We start from the raw sequence: 17,438 nt of genomic DNA on the forward strand, positions 1-17,438 counted from the left end.
CATCCAAACTCGATGGTTTGCCATTTGAAGTTTCTTAAACTGTTCTTGACTATTAAAACTGTTAAATTCGATTTTTTTTAAGTAACTTACCATCTATATTAATAAAATTCGCATTCAACATTCAACAACGGCTGCTAAAGACTTGCATTTGAGCCCTAAAATGCTGGAGTATATGCTGGATGTGGTTTTTGAACCATGCCTGACTGTTCTGATTTGTACTATTAGTTCAGTTATCTCTCTCTCTATTTTGTTTCTCTCTTCTCTCTCTATTTGTTTCTCTCTACTAGAGACGCGTGGATTGTACGCGCCGTCAAAGGAGCATTGTCGGTAATCCCTTCAAACACCAGTAGATGACCTGAAATACATCACTGTCCCCAACTTTGACCAATAGAGATCTAAAGGTTTCATTTCTTGCATTACTATTGTGCTAAAATTGACATTAACTTAAATTACTTGATTACGTCTTGGAAAAAAACATAACTTTGGGAACTTTTAATTATCCAACTGAAACTTCGATTAATTTTAATTTGGAATTTCTGCTATAAACTTACATACCTTTATCATACCACAAACCTAAATAATATAATCTGTGATGAATGATCACTTTTTTCACTTTCCATTCCAATCGATTGAATGGAAAGTAAAAAATTACTTGTTTACACTATTATAATAAATTAACAAAGCATATATGTAATGTAAAAGAATAGTCATCGATTTTTGAAAAAACGAACAATTTGCATGCTCCTACAAAACAACGAAGCTAATATAATGAAAATCATAATTATTCTTGCAATATCAAATTGACAATCATTTTTTACAAAGTAACATTAGAACGGATTTTTTTTAAGAATATAAATATATGTATATATATATATATATATATATATATATATATATATATATATTAAATTTAAGAAGTGGTATTCTTTAGAGAAACAAGATTGATAATAAATGTGATACTTTGCAGTCGTCCATTTCGAGAAATTTGTTTTTATGATTAGTACTTGATTAATCATGAGAGAACAAAATCTTACAAATATAGGTAAACATGATGAATAATATGCATGATTTGCGTTCCTTGTTTTTGTAAATTGATAGTACCACAACACCTAAAGGGGGTCCAAACTAGTTGCTTCATATCACAATATCCAATTTTACCAACATACATAAATATATGTGTATTCACACATATATATATACCTCGTGATTTTTTTATAAAATCATTTTTGTTTGTTTCCTATACGTCTAATCAAACACACACGTTACAACTAAAAATATATTGACAATATAGCTCGGTTGGTAAAAGCAACGACTAATGCAGTTTCCTGTAAAACTTAAGAAATCTATATTAATACAAAAATAATTCATTATCTTGTGTGGGTAAATTAATCCAGTAGCATACAAAAATTAAATGCAAAATGTCGTTAAGCTATACCTGTTAGCGACGAGCTGTGTTTGAGGGGAAAAAAAAAGTTGTGTTGTGTTGTGGTTGTGGATCCGACATAAATATGATCAATATATGGTTGGTTTCAAAGCTAAAAATTACAAGGCATCAAAAATCGATTTTCTTTTACTATAAGAAAAAATATATAAACACAATTGTGTGTGTGTGTGTGTGTGTGTGTATATGCATCATGATTATATGCATGTTAATGTTACAGTTACATATATTCTCATAGAATATGTAAATACTTAGAAGCGTATATATGTTCCTTGAAAATAGTTCAAAGTATTTCTATTATTGTTTTTTTTGTTTTTGTTAAGGTATTTCTATTATTGTCTCAACCACCTTATTAAATTAAATAATGTCTCTATATCTTTCTATGGAGTCGTGTTACGTCTTTCTAGTTTGAGATCTTCTATACTACTTGTTCTCTTCAAGAATATTAATTCTCGTTTTATGGAAGATGCTGGTGAACATTCACGGTGTAGCGATAACATTAACGACGAGGAGCGTTTGTCATTGGAGTTTATGATCGGAAAGTCAACATCCACGGCGGAGCTAGAGCCGCCACCACCGCCACCGTTCTTGGTAAAGACATACAAAGTGGTGGATGATGCGACAACGGACGAGGTTATATCTTGGAACGAAGACGGAACTGGCTTCGTCGTGTGGCAGCCGGCAGAATTCTCTAGAGATCTGTTACCAACACTTTTCAAGCATTGCAACTTCTCTAGCTTCGTTCGGCAGCTCAATACTTACGTACGTATGCTCCACTGTTTCAATTAAGTAGTCAAAACTATTTGTGTTTGTTTGAGTTTACTAGTCCTATAAAATATTTTCTTCGGTAATTGGTCCATGAACATTTATTAACTTTAGGTAAATGATCTTAACATTCATACCAAAATAACTTAGGTAAATGACTATATCTTTTTCTTTGTTCTGCTAGCTATAAACACATAACGAGTGTTATTTTTATAAATAGCAAGGTTTCATTTGTTTACATAGAAAAGCGTAATATATCTCTAATCAACATTTTGTTTAATAAAATAACATTTTTATTGAGAAATAACACTTGTATAGGGGTTTGTACGTGGATTTGCTTAATATTATAGGGGTTTCGAAAAGTAACGACGATAAGATGGGAATTTAGTAATGAGATGTTTCGAAAGGGGCAAAGAGAGCTTCTGAGCAATATCCGAAGAAGGAAGAGCCAACAATGGTCACACAACAAGTCTCATTATCAGGTTGTATCAACAACAACGACGGTGAAGCAAGAAGATCATCAACGGATTGGGATTGATCATCACCATGAGGATCAACGGTCTTCCGCCACTTCCTCCTCTTTTGTATACACTGCATTACTCGACGAAAACAAGTGCTTGAAGAATGAAAACGAGTTATTAAGCTGCGAACTGGGGAAAACCAAGAAGAAATGCAAGCAGCTTATGGAGTTGGTGGAGAGATACAGAGTAGATGACGAAGATGAAACCGATGAAAATGATGATGATGAAGAAGATGATGGGCTTAAGTTGTTCGGAGTAAAACTTGAATGAAACTAGATCGCTAGATTGATATTCACTACCAGTTTCTTCAGACTCTTACAAGCTTTGCATCCACTATAGTACTCTTTTAAGACATGCATGCAAGATCAGAAAGAAATCTCGGATTCTGTGTTGTATTGATTAAGTCGATCTCGTGTTTAAAACATGGTACATATCGTGGACATTTATTAAGAGCACAGTTTCTCATGTATTTGCGAATTTTACAACTATTTTGGCTAAATGAGATCTCTTTGGTTAATCTATTTCTTTTTTTTGTTCACTTAGCAGGTTTTTGGAGATAAACTAGTCAATGGAAGAGCATAAAAGCATCTGACTATGTTGACTGGTTACTGAATTCTCCATCTGGCTTAGACATATTTTAGTTAAAAAAAATCATCAACAATATATGAGATTCCAAATTTCCATATGAAAAAACTACCAAAACGATCTTACTGTGTTTGAACTTATACGTTTCTATTCATCAAATTGGTTTGAGATCTTCCTACCACTTATTCCCTTTAGTAAGAATCTGAATCAATTATTCTCAGTCTGTCTTTTAAGACATGTAAGTTCAAAACATATGTCCCAGAAATCTTGGATTATGTGTAGTGTTGATAAAAGCCTCGTGTTCGAAATATGAAGCATCGTGTATATATAGAGATTAAGAGCACAGCTTTCTCATATATATGTCATATTTACAACTATGTTGGATAAATGAGATTATGAGTGATCAGATCTCTCTTTGGGCTATGGTCACAAAGGGTTTTTGTTATACAAGCAGCGATACACTGGCTACGAGTTAGCTGCAAAATGATTGAATATGGTCTCAAGTGTGGATTGACTTATGCTGTATTCAGCTATTCCCAGCCGATTCCTGCCATAGCAAGAAGCAAATTTCTTTTCTCAGACTTACAAAGACTGATTTTGTGTGGAATCATGGAAAAGAAACAGATAAAATAAGAATGTCTTACCGGTTTCTTTCAAGGTGTCCAAAGGCATCCGCAAGTGACAATCCTCCTTCTCCAAACGGCAACTGCAACACAACCCATAGACAAACATTGAGCACAAGTCTAAGAGTCATCTTAGAGAGCCAATGGATTTTGTGTTTAATAGTTACCTGGTACTTGATACTCAGTCCATTGCAGCTTTTGAATGTTGCACCGGGAAACGAAGATTGTATGAAAGACTCCAATGCTGAAAACTTTTCTTTGGTCAGCCACCACTCGGCAAATATTGGAAGTGGAATACCACCTGTCCAGCATCAAACGGACAAATCATATATTTATGATACAAGTCGTGAAACAAGGCAAAATCTAAAAATATATATGACATGTGTGCTCTTACCATCTCGAAACAGCTGCTCTGATAACTGGTCCTCGAATCGCACATCTTCCTCAGGCACTGGAGGTACTAGAGTACTCACTCTCTGCTCATTACCAAGAAACTTGGCAATACTTTGTACCATTTCTGGTGACAAACTGATTTCTGATGCTGAAGCTGTATCAGGAGTAATCGAGTCAGAGACACCTATACAAACTTCGAGATCACCCAGCAAACTTCTAGGCTGCGTAGGAACGTTAAACAGCCACTGCTGAATTATTTGGCAAAAGTTCTCCAATTCCTCACTGCTGACTTCATTGGGTTTGACCTAATTTGTAAGACAGACAACATTATGCACAAGCTTTGAAAAATGATCCTTCCTACCATTGAAACAAAACACCATTGTAAAAAAGTACCTCTAACTCAAGGTGGTTTCCGTAGCGTGTCTTTAAGTGTTGTGGACTACCTATGCATCTTAGGCGGCCTCCTACCTGTAATTTGAGGAGTATGGTGCTGTGAGGTGGAAAGATTTAAGGAACTAACGCCCTAGGAAGTTCAAAATGAGTTAAAAAAAAATACCATGATCCCGATCCTAGTGCAAAGTGCTTGAGCTTCATTCATGCTATGAGTAGTCAGAATGACTGCTGTCTTTCCACTCCTTGTCGACAAGCGGGATATCACATCCCACATGAATCTTTTGGCAACAGGATCCATACCTGAAGCATTTAAAAAGAAAACACTAACAACTTTACAGAGTAGCTAAAAACTAGTGTAGAACAGAGATGAAGTCCTCGTTAGTGATTTTAAAGTCAAACTGGTCCGACAAGTCAGCCAAAATTTTGATTGGGTTATACCTGTAGATGGTTCATCGAGGATGACAATAGGAGGATCTCCAATCATTGCAATAGCAACAGATAGTTTGCGCTTGTTTCCGCCGCTAAGAGTGAACGATGGCTTGTGAGAATGTTTCAACAAGTCAAACTCGACTAACTTTTCCGTAACCACCTGTTATTAGATAACACATATCAGCCAATATCCAATTAGGAACTTCCACTAGTTAGATATACCTAATATTATGGTTGTGATTTTGAATACATTTTAAAAATTTATCCTAGACGGTAAAGAAAGATGATTTTGTTCAAATGTTGTGTAGGTATATAACTTCGCCAAAAACCTATACTACTATTGGGGAATCACAGAACTCATCAAGGCGTGTAAGCAAACATTAAACGTCATAGTCAAGTACTTGAATATATACCACTTACATTATCAATTCTATAATCAACTACTCCTTTGATCCTTGCATAAAGTTCAAGGTGCTCCTTCACAGTCAAGTACTCGAATAAAGCGTCAAACTGGGGGCAGTAGCCAATCTGTGTAGGAGAGACAAGACTTTTTAACATTCAACGTTCATTCTACAGACTCAGTGAGATTGGTAAAGTCAATGAATTGACATACATGCTGACGAATAGCTTTGGGACTCGCTACAATGTCTTTCCCAAAGATGAAGGCAGTTCCACTAGTTGGAGTTTCTTCTCCTATTGTACCCAAAGAAGTGAGAATAGTCAACGCTATTGCTTCAGAAGTTGCAGTTGTTTATTTAGCGGTAACAAAGTATTTAAGATAACAGCTCCGCGAATAGTTTCCAAATACCAAATACGCACAACATACCAGATAACATAGACAAGGTAGTAGTCTTCCCAGCTCCATTCGTCCCTAAAAAGCCAAAACATTCTCCTGCTTGGACCGAGAAAGTCAAAGACTGTACAGCTACTTTTGGGCCGTGATGTTTGTCACCAGGATAGACCTGCACAGTTGTACTTTAGGAAAAAAGAGAGGAGAACCTCTGTCGACGCTTAGGTAAAAAGAGCAGGCTTCAATACCTTCCTCAGGTTCTGTAAGTAGAACATGGTGTTGTCTGTCAACCCCGAAATCACCCTGTCTCTTTCCTCTTGCACGTCTATGTCATCCTCCATATCAGCGGAAATGGCTCCAGGCGAATCCTTGAGAAGTGGCTCTGTAGAACTAGAACCAGCACCTTGTTTGAAAGCTTTGAAATTCTGCCACCACTCCCCAATTGAGAACGACATCACCTTTTGGAAAGGCATGAGCTCAAGCCCAAGCGTCACAAGGAAGTAGAATATACTCTGTCATATATGAGTTCAGTCAGACGAGATGCCGCTATAATATAAATTAACTATAAATTTGCGACTATCCCATGAAAAAATGACAAAAGTACCATAAGAGTAACGACGATATTCCACCTTTTAAATTCACAAATACGAAATCATTGACACTTGATGATGGATCCATTTCTCAGGTTTTCAAAGGAGTAGGAACAAAAAAGTTGAAGAACAAGGAAGACTCTAACCTCCAAACCCAGGTAACAGATGGACGCTCCAGTGACGTTCCATTCAAACACCCCATGACTAGATTTGTCTTTCATCCCCTGCCTTAGAAGCGCTAATGAAGCCAATCCATCAGAGAAGCAAAATCCTGGTGATAATCTGAAGAAGTTCTGTAGAAGCATAACGAAAAAGAATCAGTTCCTAGTCTTTTCAAGGATCACCGAGGTCAGGAAATCAGAAGATTCCATACCTTTAGATATGAATTTGCACTAGCAGTCGCTGGAATAAGGCCCATAACAAATGAGATAACCATAAGGATAAGACCAGAGAAGAAGTGCACCATAAGAATAACATTCTGCGATTACAACAAAGACATCTATCCATCAGTCAAAATCTTCTAACAGTATGAAGTAACTGAGGAAAAAGAAAAACCAAATAACGATATGGGTAAAAGCACAGAGTAGCTAGAAGTTGCCTGAGCCATGCTATGCTCGGTGAAGAAAAATGTAAGACAGTACGTTGATGATGCAATTGCCAAGCCATACTCCAGGAGCATAAGAACAGTCGGAAGAAACCGTCCTATTCCGATAAACTGTTCCAGACCTAAGGGAAGAAATTAATCATTTCAGTAAGTTTATAGCAAAGTACAGTGAATTATAAGTCCCAATGCAAATGGAATAATTATAAAAAAAAACTAACTTACCAAAAGCGTAGAAGAGGATTATTGCAAATGTTGACGGAAATAAGAAACTGATGAAATCCCATACGTACGTTGATAACCAGTATGAAAGAACAGAAACCTGCAAGCCATAAGAGATCATGAGCCCAATCTTACAGGATTAAAAGTAAGAACCTGGAACTGATGCTATGCTTGTTTTTGGTACTCCAGAAGTTTTAGAAAATTTACCCCACTGATAAGCTGTTGATGCTTTGCTTTCACCTCCCGCTCCTGAATAAAATAAAATCCTTATAGATATTCAGAACAAAATACTGGAAAAGGTGGAACAAAAACATTATGCCAAAAGTACTTGAGGTTTGACCTTACATACGTACCTTAACAATGGGAACAGCAAAGGAGGCCGGGATGAACGAGAACGCAATATTAACGATAATTGCGGCGGAAAAGGCATCCAAATCCTGCATTGAAAAGAAAATAAGATCAAAACTACTAATATCGTCACATTTTGTTGTTACGAATAAAACAATTTTGAGAGGAGGAGACAGGGACAGTAGAATCTGATCCGATGTGTCCGACGAAAAATAAGGTAGACACCTGTCAATTTTTGCTACAGACTTTTACATTGGTTCCCATTTACTGACAATCAGTTTGAGGGATCCCATCAAATCACTTATCGCTCAAACTGAACATAATTTCAATAAAATAACACTATTGATACCACAGAAAGGGAACTACTCCAAAAAGAAAGACATACATGACGCTGTAGGCGCTGAGTTTTTGTAGGGGGCAAAGGATGGTTTCGGGTTTGAATTGTCATATTCTTGTTACCCGTAGCAAGTCGGAGAATCGCAGCATGCATAACATTGATGTAGATTGGACCAGCATGCTGACAAGTACCGTTGTGTAATACGGTGTATCCTAAACTCCCATCTGGATGCTGGCCATCCATTAAAATTGCCCCATACCTAAAGACACTCACGGGTAGCATTTAGCAAAGTCAGTACATAAAATAGTACAATGTAACATTCTCAAAGAGGTCACCAACGTAGGAAAGTTAAATGCAAAGAAAATATCACCTAAGTAAATGTTTTGTCTAAAACAATGAACTCTTTGATTAATAACAGTGTAAGGCATGTCCCGCAGAATAAAACAAAATGTTCATTTAGATATTACGAAACAAGAAAATCATAAATAATTTTGAAATCGGAAATTTCTTCGACCCTAGGGCCCTCCAAACTTAAAACTGACATAGTTCTGGGAGCAGCTAATTAAATGCATACGTTACATGAATCATGAGCACTTGAGCCCTCACTGCTATAAGAAAATAGGGGAACAGAATACTTGTGAAGGCAGCAATATCTGGAGCACATGGATTATTTAGCTTAACTTTCACAAAAGATAACAAAGAATGAATCTGTTGGTGACCTATACATACCTTGACTGGTAGGACTGATCAAAACTAGACATCAGAAATTCGCTCATTGAAAGTAGAGTGGGGCCCAACGTGGGACCTGCTGCATCAATTGCATCAGCCAGTGCCTCCTTTGGATTAGGAAATTTATATGAAGTATTCCTCAAGTGCTGAATCCAGCCTCCTTCGATATATTGAGAAACCTGAATGCGTGCAACCAACAAAATTGAACACAAACAATGTTTGGTAAGATGAATTCAACCATAGAGCACTGTCTTCAAAATCATGCAAACATAAAATCTAACAGAACTACTGCTCGCTCTACTACTTGTAACAAAACCTTGGGTCAACTATTGACAGCTGCATAAGAGTAAACCCTCTGCATCCAGTAACTCAAATAGTGAAACGAATATGTCACCAAGAAACTAGTTTTTTTATGCCTGTGTAGAAGTTAAGAGAGTGAAATGAATTTTGATTTACCAAGATTAATGTGATAGACTGATAGTTACTAGAGCGAGTAACATAAGATGCCACCTAATATTTAAACTGCGAGAACATGCATTCAGAGATATCACAGAATATAAATGATACTCAACAGACCTCTTTGGCAATTGGCTCAGACAGATCAAAAGGAACCGGACCACCACCACCGTTGCCGCTCAGGAGAGGATTAAAATATGCAGTTGTCAAAGTTATGGATTTCTGATCAGGATGTGGCTTGAGCTGAAGAAAAAGAAGGCCAAAAAGCAAGAAAACTGCAGGAATGATGAATTGGAATGCCACTGTTTTGCGGTCTCTGGAAGCAGATCTGGCTCTTTTTATGAACAATGCTTTGCAATGCCGCCAAAACATTGTCCTCGAGATAATGGAACAACCACAACATTGCATGCTAATGAATCCAATGAGAGTCCAAACTGCAACAACAATTAATCTGCAAGCTTTTGCAACTGAGGTAATTATAACTCTAGCCCCCTCATTACAACTTTCTAGCAACTTGGGTTGCATAATACTTTTCTGATTAGATCCAATGCATACCAGAGAAGCCTTGGTATCAGGAGAAACAAATATTTCTTCCTGCTTATCTTCGATATCTAAGTTACAGCCAGCAACTCTCAGAAACACCTCTTCAAGTGTCGTGACAGATATACCATAACTCTGAATACCAGGATAATCTGAGTCCTCAATCTCACTAATCTTAGATCTGTCAACAGAATTCTTCATGTAACTTTCGATTTCTCTGAACATGTTTTCGAAACAAGGCAAGGAAGCCAAAGGCAGCTTGAAAGAAATTTCGTTTCCCACCTATACAATCATAACTTATAAAGATTAGGCAAGAGATGGGCATTAAACTTATCTAAAAGCAGTAAAAAATTACTCTAGGGGAAATATCTGCAACCATAATTATGATATGATATCCATTATTTAGAAATTTAGGTCACAATTCGAAGATTATCAACCAAAAAATCCTATACTCTAGAAGCTTGGACCTCTGCAAAGTATCAAGCATGCAGCAAGGCAGAATATTTCTTTCATGAAATGTTTTAGTTGCTCAGATGCACTCAATCTCTTTAGAGAATGTAAGTAATATACCTCACTCACACAGGTTGCTGAAGGAATATGACGATGAACTATACGTGCGGCAACAGAGACAGCTGGAGAAGTCTAAAACATAAAGGACCAACAGTTATTGATGTCCTAAATAGAAACATCAACAACATTGAAGAAAATGAAAAGAATGCAAACAAACCTTTACTAGCGTAAGAGTGTAACCAACCCCATAGTGATGCTTCAGGAAAATCGAACTGCTTAGCCATAAAGACCCCAAAATAATTGGTAAATTGTTAAATAATTTAACTGGAAATTCAGAAAACTATACATGAATAATTCGTATGGGTCAGAAAAAGAAAGATTTTTTTTAATTTGAGAAGCGCTTTAACATGTCTAGTCAGATAGCGTAAGCTTGGGGAATCTTTTGTTTCTTTTTTTTGAAATTATCTCAGCACCGACACCAAATCAAAACACCTTCTTCGAGTCATGAGCAACCATTTGAAAAATTCAAATCAATCATATCACTTCATAGTAACCAACTCAAATTAAGCAATCCCATGGTGTGAATGCTTGGTATAATATGTGTTATTAGCATGCCTTCAACATATGCATCGTTTTTCTTCCTAACTTTGAATGAAATGAGTTTTTTTTTTTAAACCAGAAAGGAGAAGCAACAGAAAAAGCCAGAGTAGTTTAAAAACACTTAACCTGCCACAACACTTAAGAGACCCGTTCGCCATGATTCCTATCCGATCTCCAAGTTCTTCAGCTTCATCCATGGAATGTGTTGTCAACAATATTATTCTACCCTTTTTAATTTTCTTAATTAACTGCCATGTTAGACGCATTGAGTACGGATCCATTCCACTGGTTGGTTCATCGAGAATGATGATCTGAAAGATAAAGCATATTCAACGACAACCAATTAAGAGAAATACAAAATAAGATGTCTTTGTGTTTCTTTCTCACCTTACTGTTACCTATCAATGCGATTCCAAGTGACAATTTCCTCTTCATGCCTCCGGAAAGTGCCCGCACAAGTGTACTAATTTTATCGGACAATCCCACCTGGAAAAAATCAATACCCAAGATCAGATAGCTGTGACCTATACCCAAAATTGGCAGGGAAGACAACTACAGCTTTCCACTCCAAACGGCAGCATCAAACAACAAAATGAATTCATCTGCTGTTCTCCAAAGCAATGTTACAGACTCAAACTTATGCAGTCTGAAGTTTTGATGTTTGTAGGCCATAATAGCATTAGCAACCAGATGTTATGAAATCGAAATTCAGAAATCCAAGTGTGTGAATATGGTTAGTTGGAGAGGGGAAATCCACAAAGCTTGTATTTCACTACATACTTACTTCCTCCGCCATATCAACAACTGTGCTCTTCAAGGAATCTTCTTCAACACCTTTAAGAACCGCAAACATCTCCAAGTGTTCTCTAACCTACAGTAGATATAAATCATTCAGACATCATATTATATATCATATTCGAATTGAAAAACATCTGTCTTAAGACTGAAACTTTTGCATAGAAAGAAACGATATAACAAACAAAAGAAGCAGATAAATGTTTCATCGTACAATACATATATGACACATGTTCCTACGCTTACATGATATTTAGCAAGTACTCTCGATTAAAGAAGATACAAAAAAGCACACGAGAGAAGAATCATTAAAACAAGCATGAGCCTAGCAGTGATTTTACTTCTAGTATCAGTAGTACACAGAAAAGGTAAGAACTATAAAGCATAAATTGACCATTGACTATAGAAGATGTTAAAAAAAACATCTGCAGGATGAGCTCTGTAAATTTAAGGAAAATAAAAAAAAACCATCCGAATTTGCCTAAATGCAAAAAGAATGTCGTGTTTTCTTTGATCATTTTATAAACTAGAGATGATGTTACCATGTATTGGATTCGAATTGCAAGCATCACATCCGTCACTTAGAATAAAACCAGAAGCAAAAGGAGCGATTTTTTCACTTACTGTCAGTTCTGGAAAGAGGATGTCATGCTGAGGGCAAACACCTAGTTCTTTCCGTATCTCATCCTACCGAGAGAGATTCATATAGTCAGAAACAAAAATGCAAGAATCGGGGGGATTAACAGCATACAAAACATATAATGGTATTCAAGTGATGCTAGAAATAAGAATGCCTATCTCACTAGCTTATAGGTCAGAGCATTTTGGTTATGCAAGAAAATTAGAGATTCAAGTAATAACAATAGAAAAAAATTACCATGTTTGTTATAATACTGTTTCCAAGTATCAGGGCATCTCCAGACGTTGGGGGAAGAAGGCCAACAAGCATTGATATTGTTGTGCTTTTACCAGCTCCATTATGTCCTTCAGGCAAAGGAAGCGAGATTTAAACAGATAAGCAATATGTTTTTTTCAACGTGATTTTCATTGTTTCTGACTATTGAGATTGCATGCATGGTGTTCATGAAGTTATTGCAGAGACCAAAATTCATCAGAGACACCATTTAGATGATAAAGCCAGAGAACAGAAAATATCAAAATATGTAGATAAATGTGTTATAAGAAAGCTTTCTCAATATGTTAAAAATGAATTTCCCAACAATGAATACATAAAAACTGACCAAATTAGCTTCAATGAACATGCACAAGAGCTCGCGAACAAAGCTAGATATTTTGTTTGCGAAAATGTTGAATTATATGGAAATTCTCAGCCACACGACATAGAAAAAAGCCAAAACAATAAATTCAATCTACAATTTCTAAAACATTACGATCTGGACCTGGTACTCTAGTAAGCAAATATAAATGAGGTTAGAGGAGATGCGAATGTTTAACAAACAGGAAAGACATACCCAGAAGTGAAAGTATCTGGTTCTCGTATAATGTAAGTCGCAATGAATTAACTGCACAACAATTTCCCCTTCTTGAGGCATAGACCTTATGCAGATTTCTAACTTGTATGCACCTACAGGGTAAACATTAAAGGTGAATTAAATGTCCAGCTACGAAAAACAATTAATTGGATTTTGTTTTCGGTTGTGATATGAATGTACCTCCCATCAAGCTCTTGTTGCCTCATTTCCAGGCTTATTGATTCAATAACAGGATCAAAAGGCTCTCCCTGATTAAGCTCTACATCCTCCGGAAACATATCAGTTTCGAGACCTGGAATGCGATTTTGGAAGTTTTTTTTCTTCCTCCCAAAACACTTGCTGAAGATGAAGTTCCATGGGTACCGCACACCATTTTCTCTGGGGAGGACCTGAGGAAATGAACTCTTGGATTAGGCCCAAAGATGCAGATACAATAGACGAAAAGAAAAGATAAACCTCCTAACTACAATTATATTTTAACAAGAAATAATGTCAAGAACATAAGAATCAGCTCACAAAATTGATCATCACATAGCAGACATCCATTTACAAGACAGGCAGTAAATATAGACAAGTAGCAAAAGGAGGTACCTTGTCCAGATAAAGTCCAAGTGCACAGTAAAGAATAGAGTCGAGCAACATCATTAAGAGGCAGACAAAAAAGCTTACTCCAGAAGATGCCTACATGAAGATTGACCAGAACAAAAGTTAAGAATACAATGAGAATCAACCTTGGCCTGTAGCCACATACATAACTACTATACCCGCCATATATTGCTCCAACGAAGTCCAACATGTGCACGCTCATAATCAGCAAAGTTGATTGACCCAAGAGCAAATGCAGTAGGCGAAAGCAAAGAAGCAACTACCTTCAATACCCTACAAGTCAGACACTTAATTTTACATTAATGTATTCTAAACCAAATGTTTGTGGCAAAGATAAGCATAACTTTTGTCAGTCCATAAAACAGCCGTCACGAAAAAAAAAACAAAAGCGAAAAGCACAAACATACATGGAGACAGATTCATCGTTTACAGTGTAGTAAGGGAAGAAGGCTCCGAGAAAGGTTAGGGTCCCAACTGCCACAGCTGTCTTTGCTCGAGTGAAAAATGTTGATATCATAAATGAGAGCATGATTGCGCTGAGCCCAAATAAAAAGAAGTATGTGAAGACTAATGTCTTATCACTATACTTAAAGAGACTTCCCATCGTACAAGCTGTAATAATCCCAGAGCACAATGCAAACTGCAGAACAAAGTCTAGTTAGAAAAGAAAAAGAATACCAAGAACTACAATATATCGAAAGAAGTAAAGCGTCTGCTTTTTCCAGCTGAAGTCAATATTGTTGACAACAGAAAATGCTACCCAACTCCAACTTGTGGTTTGACCATAGCCATGGGAAGAGAGGCAAACAAAAGTTCACAAGTCAAATTTCAAGCAGAAAACCTGCCTGCAATGCATATGTGATAAACCACGACAAATGAAAGATCTCATCCTTCAAGCCCATCATGTAAAGTCCCTCTCTTATTTTCTGTTCCTTCAAGCTCAGAAAAAAAAAAACAGCCTAAGTGATAGAAAAGCAACTATTGGTAAACGCAAAATACATATCAGCTGTGTTCCAAAGTAAGCAAAGTACATAAACCCAAACCAACCTTCTCAAAAACAGAGTAGCTGATAAGCCGGGAGATTGGAAACAGAAATCCCAGAAGGTACCTGTTCAACAATTATATAATCATCCAAACCATAAGACTCAAATACCATACATACATGTAGGGAGAAAAAAAACATTGAGCAGGTGATACATACAACAATCCCATTACGCTTTTGACAATAGATTGAAACTCATCATCAGTGTATTCGCGGGTTGGAAATGGAACCATTCTTATCACTGAGGGGCTAAACAGAGTCCATGGCAGCTCAAAGCTTAGAGCTGAACCAAGATTTGAATGTGATAATGGCAAGTCGATATTTTGCTGAGAAGCAAATATAATGAAAGAGTCTACCACCTGCTGAAGCTGCAAAAGGGTATAAGAGCAAACTGGGTGAAAACCAAGATAAAACCCCCTATTTCAAGAATTTCAATTCAAATCTGACGAATTGTTTAATTTACTAAATAGTAACTACTGGTTTACTGTGTGATAATCTAACACCTGATTTGGAATTTGTTTGACTAACCCTATATTTCCCTATAATAGCATAAGAATAAATAGTCTACAGGCAAGAACTATTTGACTACTGTACTGCCTAGTAGCTTTATGGGGAGAGCTACGAAGATGATAGAAAAATCATGGGGGCAGATTAGACAAACTTTCAATGAAAATAAGTAATGGCCATACAGTCAAGAATCCGCTGAAGCTGTATTGCATTGTTGGTATGGTATTAATCCCCATTTCCAGATCATTGATATAAGGTCCATTTGTGTCCATGATCGACTTGACATTAGGGAATCCTGCGAATGCCCATGTGTGGTTCAAGCGGATGCTATAATCAAACAAATGAGGTCCTTGTTCATGGAATACCACTGCTCCTTTTATTTTTGGATTCGAACAATTCCTAAGCAAACATGATGAGGCTTTATCAGTTTAACATACAAAAAAAAAAAGAAACAGCACAGTTATAAGACTATATTGGTTACTCGTGAAGATAAAATGCAGACACACTGGGCATGTGAAGCCAAAATATCTCCCTTTTTCTATCATATTCCAACATACAAAAGATACCAGTCTTGTTCAGGTACTACTATCATCAAAGTTGTAGCATATTTGTAACAACTAACCCAAGGAGATATTGCCATTATTTAAGAAATGCTAACCAATTCACTGATTAAACGGAGAGAAAAAGTTTGAAGGCGACAAGAAACCAGGGATGAAATTGCCTTCTTATCAGATCAAACAAAGAACAACACATACCTCACTTCGGTGCAGAGACCATAATGAGCAGAGGTTATATAAGTTTCCAGCTCTATGTCATCTTTAAAAATTTTAGTAACTAGCTGCAAACAGAAGACACAAGGTCAATTAACCGTGTGACATATGAAGAGTAAACACTGAGCCAAAAGGTTATTAAGAGGAAAGAAGAGGCATAAATGCTATAAAAAAAAGTAACATCGTTCTAGAAGATTTCTAAGAAGCATAAGATGAAGAAGTGATGATGATTACCCGCAGTTCCGGAAACTTAAGAGACAAAATGTCGATCATGTTATTTGTTTCATCAGTGTCAGGTGCAAAAGCTAAAAATTCCCCCTCAGCAAGCAAAAGCTTCAAAACTTGTGGAAAACTAGGAGAGTTGCCTTTTCCCACTTCGACGATCGTATCTTTCTCTATGTTCCTGCAATAATCAACAGAAAGAAAACGAAATCAAAATCCAATTTTAGTGACAAATTTGCAAAGAGAGGCTAGTGACAATGTATGAAAATGTGATCTTACGAGCGAGCCGGGTGAATTGTGGTGTCAACCCGAGTCCTGACGGCTATCAACAGCAACATTACAAGAGTCGGAAGTAAAATCTGCCACAGAATAAGAGAAAGAAGCAAAATTTGATCAACAATAACCAATTCGAAATTCTCAGAAACAAAACACAACAATTGCATTCAGCAACAACGAGAAGAAGACCCATGAGAAGACGATCAGTGAATAAGCATGAAAACGACATAGTTTTGAGGATCAAAGAGAGCAAGAGAGAGAGAGAGAGAGAGAGAGAGAGAGAGAGAGAGAGAGAGAAAAACCTCAGCTGAAGTAACGAAGGGATGACGAGTTTTGAGGAGCCAATTCTTGCGGAGCATGGCCTTCAATTGCCTCATCGATGAACCCATTTTCGTTCGAACCCAGAAAGAACCCTAGACGGTAGATTGAGAGATTCTAATATTGGCTTCAAGAAGAAATCATACTTTATGGTCCTTCTGGGGAAAAAGCAAAGCAAAGCAAACTATGAAAGAAACAAGAGAGGTGGCCAAGACTTAGGCTCTCCTCACTGACATTTGTGCTTCCATTCTTCTTTTTCAATTTGTTTTTTTTTTTCCAATTTATTTGATCCATTAGTTATATTAAATCAATTTTATTCTACAATTAAACAACATAATTTTGCAACTAGCTGCGGATAACGCAAGTAGTCGACAAAAATACAAGAATTACGAAACTGTTTTATTTATTCACGGAAAAAAAAAAAGAAGAAGAAGAGATTGGATAATTATACGAAACAAAATAAGGAGAGATTAGATTAATGTCGTGTTATTAGAAGATAATCTTATTAGTAAGTAGATGTCAAAAAAAAATATTAT

General features: G+C 36.6%; 2 protein-coding genes across 3 annotated transcripts; one reads left to right on the forward strand and one right to left on the reverse strand.

The window, feature by feature from the left end:
• Positions 1 to 1,358: 1,358 nt before the first annotated feature.
• On the forward strand, positions 1,359 to 3,248 carry LOC9317857 (heat stress transcription factor B-3). Its single transcript, XM_002879902.2, has 2 exons — positions 1,359 to 2,203; positions 2,557 to 3,248. Exons 1-2 carry the CDS (start codon positions 1,901 to 1,903, stop codon positions 2,995 to 2,997), a joined length of 744 nt encoding a protein of 247 aa, XP_002879948.1. The 5' UTR covers positions 1,359 to 1,900; the 3' UTR covers positions 2,998 to 3,248.
• Positions 3,249 to 3,566: 318 nt separating this feature from the next.
• On the reverse strand, positions 3,567 to 17,146 carry LOC9316016 (ABC transporter A family member 1). Of its 2 annotated transcripts, XM_021027402.1 has the most exons (40): positions 16,887 to 17,146; positions 16,588 to 16,667; positions 16,321 to 16,489; positions 16,072 to 16,154; positions 15,499 to 15,715; positions 14,969 to 15,177; positions 14,815 to 14,875; positions 14,613 to 14,699; positions 14,175 to 14,407; positions 13,926 to 14,040; positions 13,753 to 13,842; positions 13,342 to 13,550; positions 13,141 to 13,253; positions 12,546 to 12,652; positions 12,293 to 12,355; positions 11,658 to 11,744; positions 11,261 to 11,359; positions 11,000 to 11,184; positions 10,491 to 10,545; positions 10,334 to 10,405; positions 9,344 to 10,045; positions 8,768 to 8,946; positions 8,087 to 8,297; positions 7,707 to 7,790; positions 7,561 to 7,602; positions 7,357 to 7,453; positions 7,129 to 7,256; positions 6,904 to 7,008; positions 6,677 to 6,823; positions 6,189 to 6,452; positions 5,977 to 6,112; positions 5,764 to 5,843; positions 5,571 to 5,678; positions 5,160 to 5,310; positions 4,885 to 5,021; positions 4,722 to 4,796; positions 4,330 to 4,633; positions 4,103 to 4,236; positions 3,957 to 4,018; positions 3,567 to 3,859 (listed from the first exon to the last, which is right to left on the reverse strand). In XM_021027402.1, the coding sequence occupies exons 1-40, from the start codon at positions 16,971 to 16,973 to the stop codon at positions 3,778 to 3,780; spliced, it is 5,649 nt and encodes a 1,882-aa protein (XP_020883061.1). In that variant the 5' UTR covers positions 16,974 to 17,146; the 3' UTR covers positions 3,567 to 3,777. The 2 variants fall into 2 exon arrangements, with proteins under 2 accessions (XP_020883061.1, XP_020883062.1); XM_021027403.1 differs by lacking the exons at positions 14,969 to 15,177; positions 15,499 to 15,715; positions 16,072 to 16,154; ... (1 more) ...; positions 16,588 to 16,667; positions 16,887 to 17,146 and having other exon boundaries at positions 14,613 to 14,706; positions 14,815 to 14,869.
• Positions 17,147 to 17,438: the final 292 nt, after the last annotated feature.

The sequence above is a fragment of the Arabidopsis lyrata genome (genome assembly GCF_000004255.2).
Source record: "Arabidopsis lyrata subsp. lyrata unplaced genomic scaffold ARALYscaffold_4, whole genome shotgun sequence".
In the NCBI taxonomy this organism is placed as follows: domain Eukaryota; kingdom Viridiplantae; phylum Streptophyta; class Magnoliopsida; order Brassicales; family Brassicaceae; genus Arabidopsis; species Arabidopsis lyrata.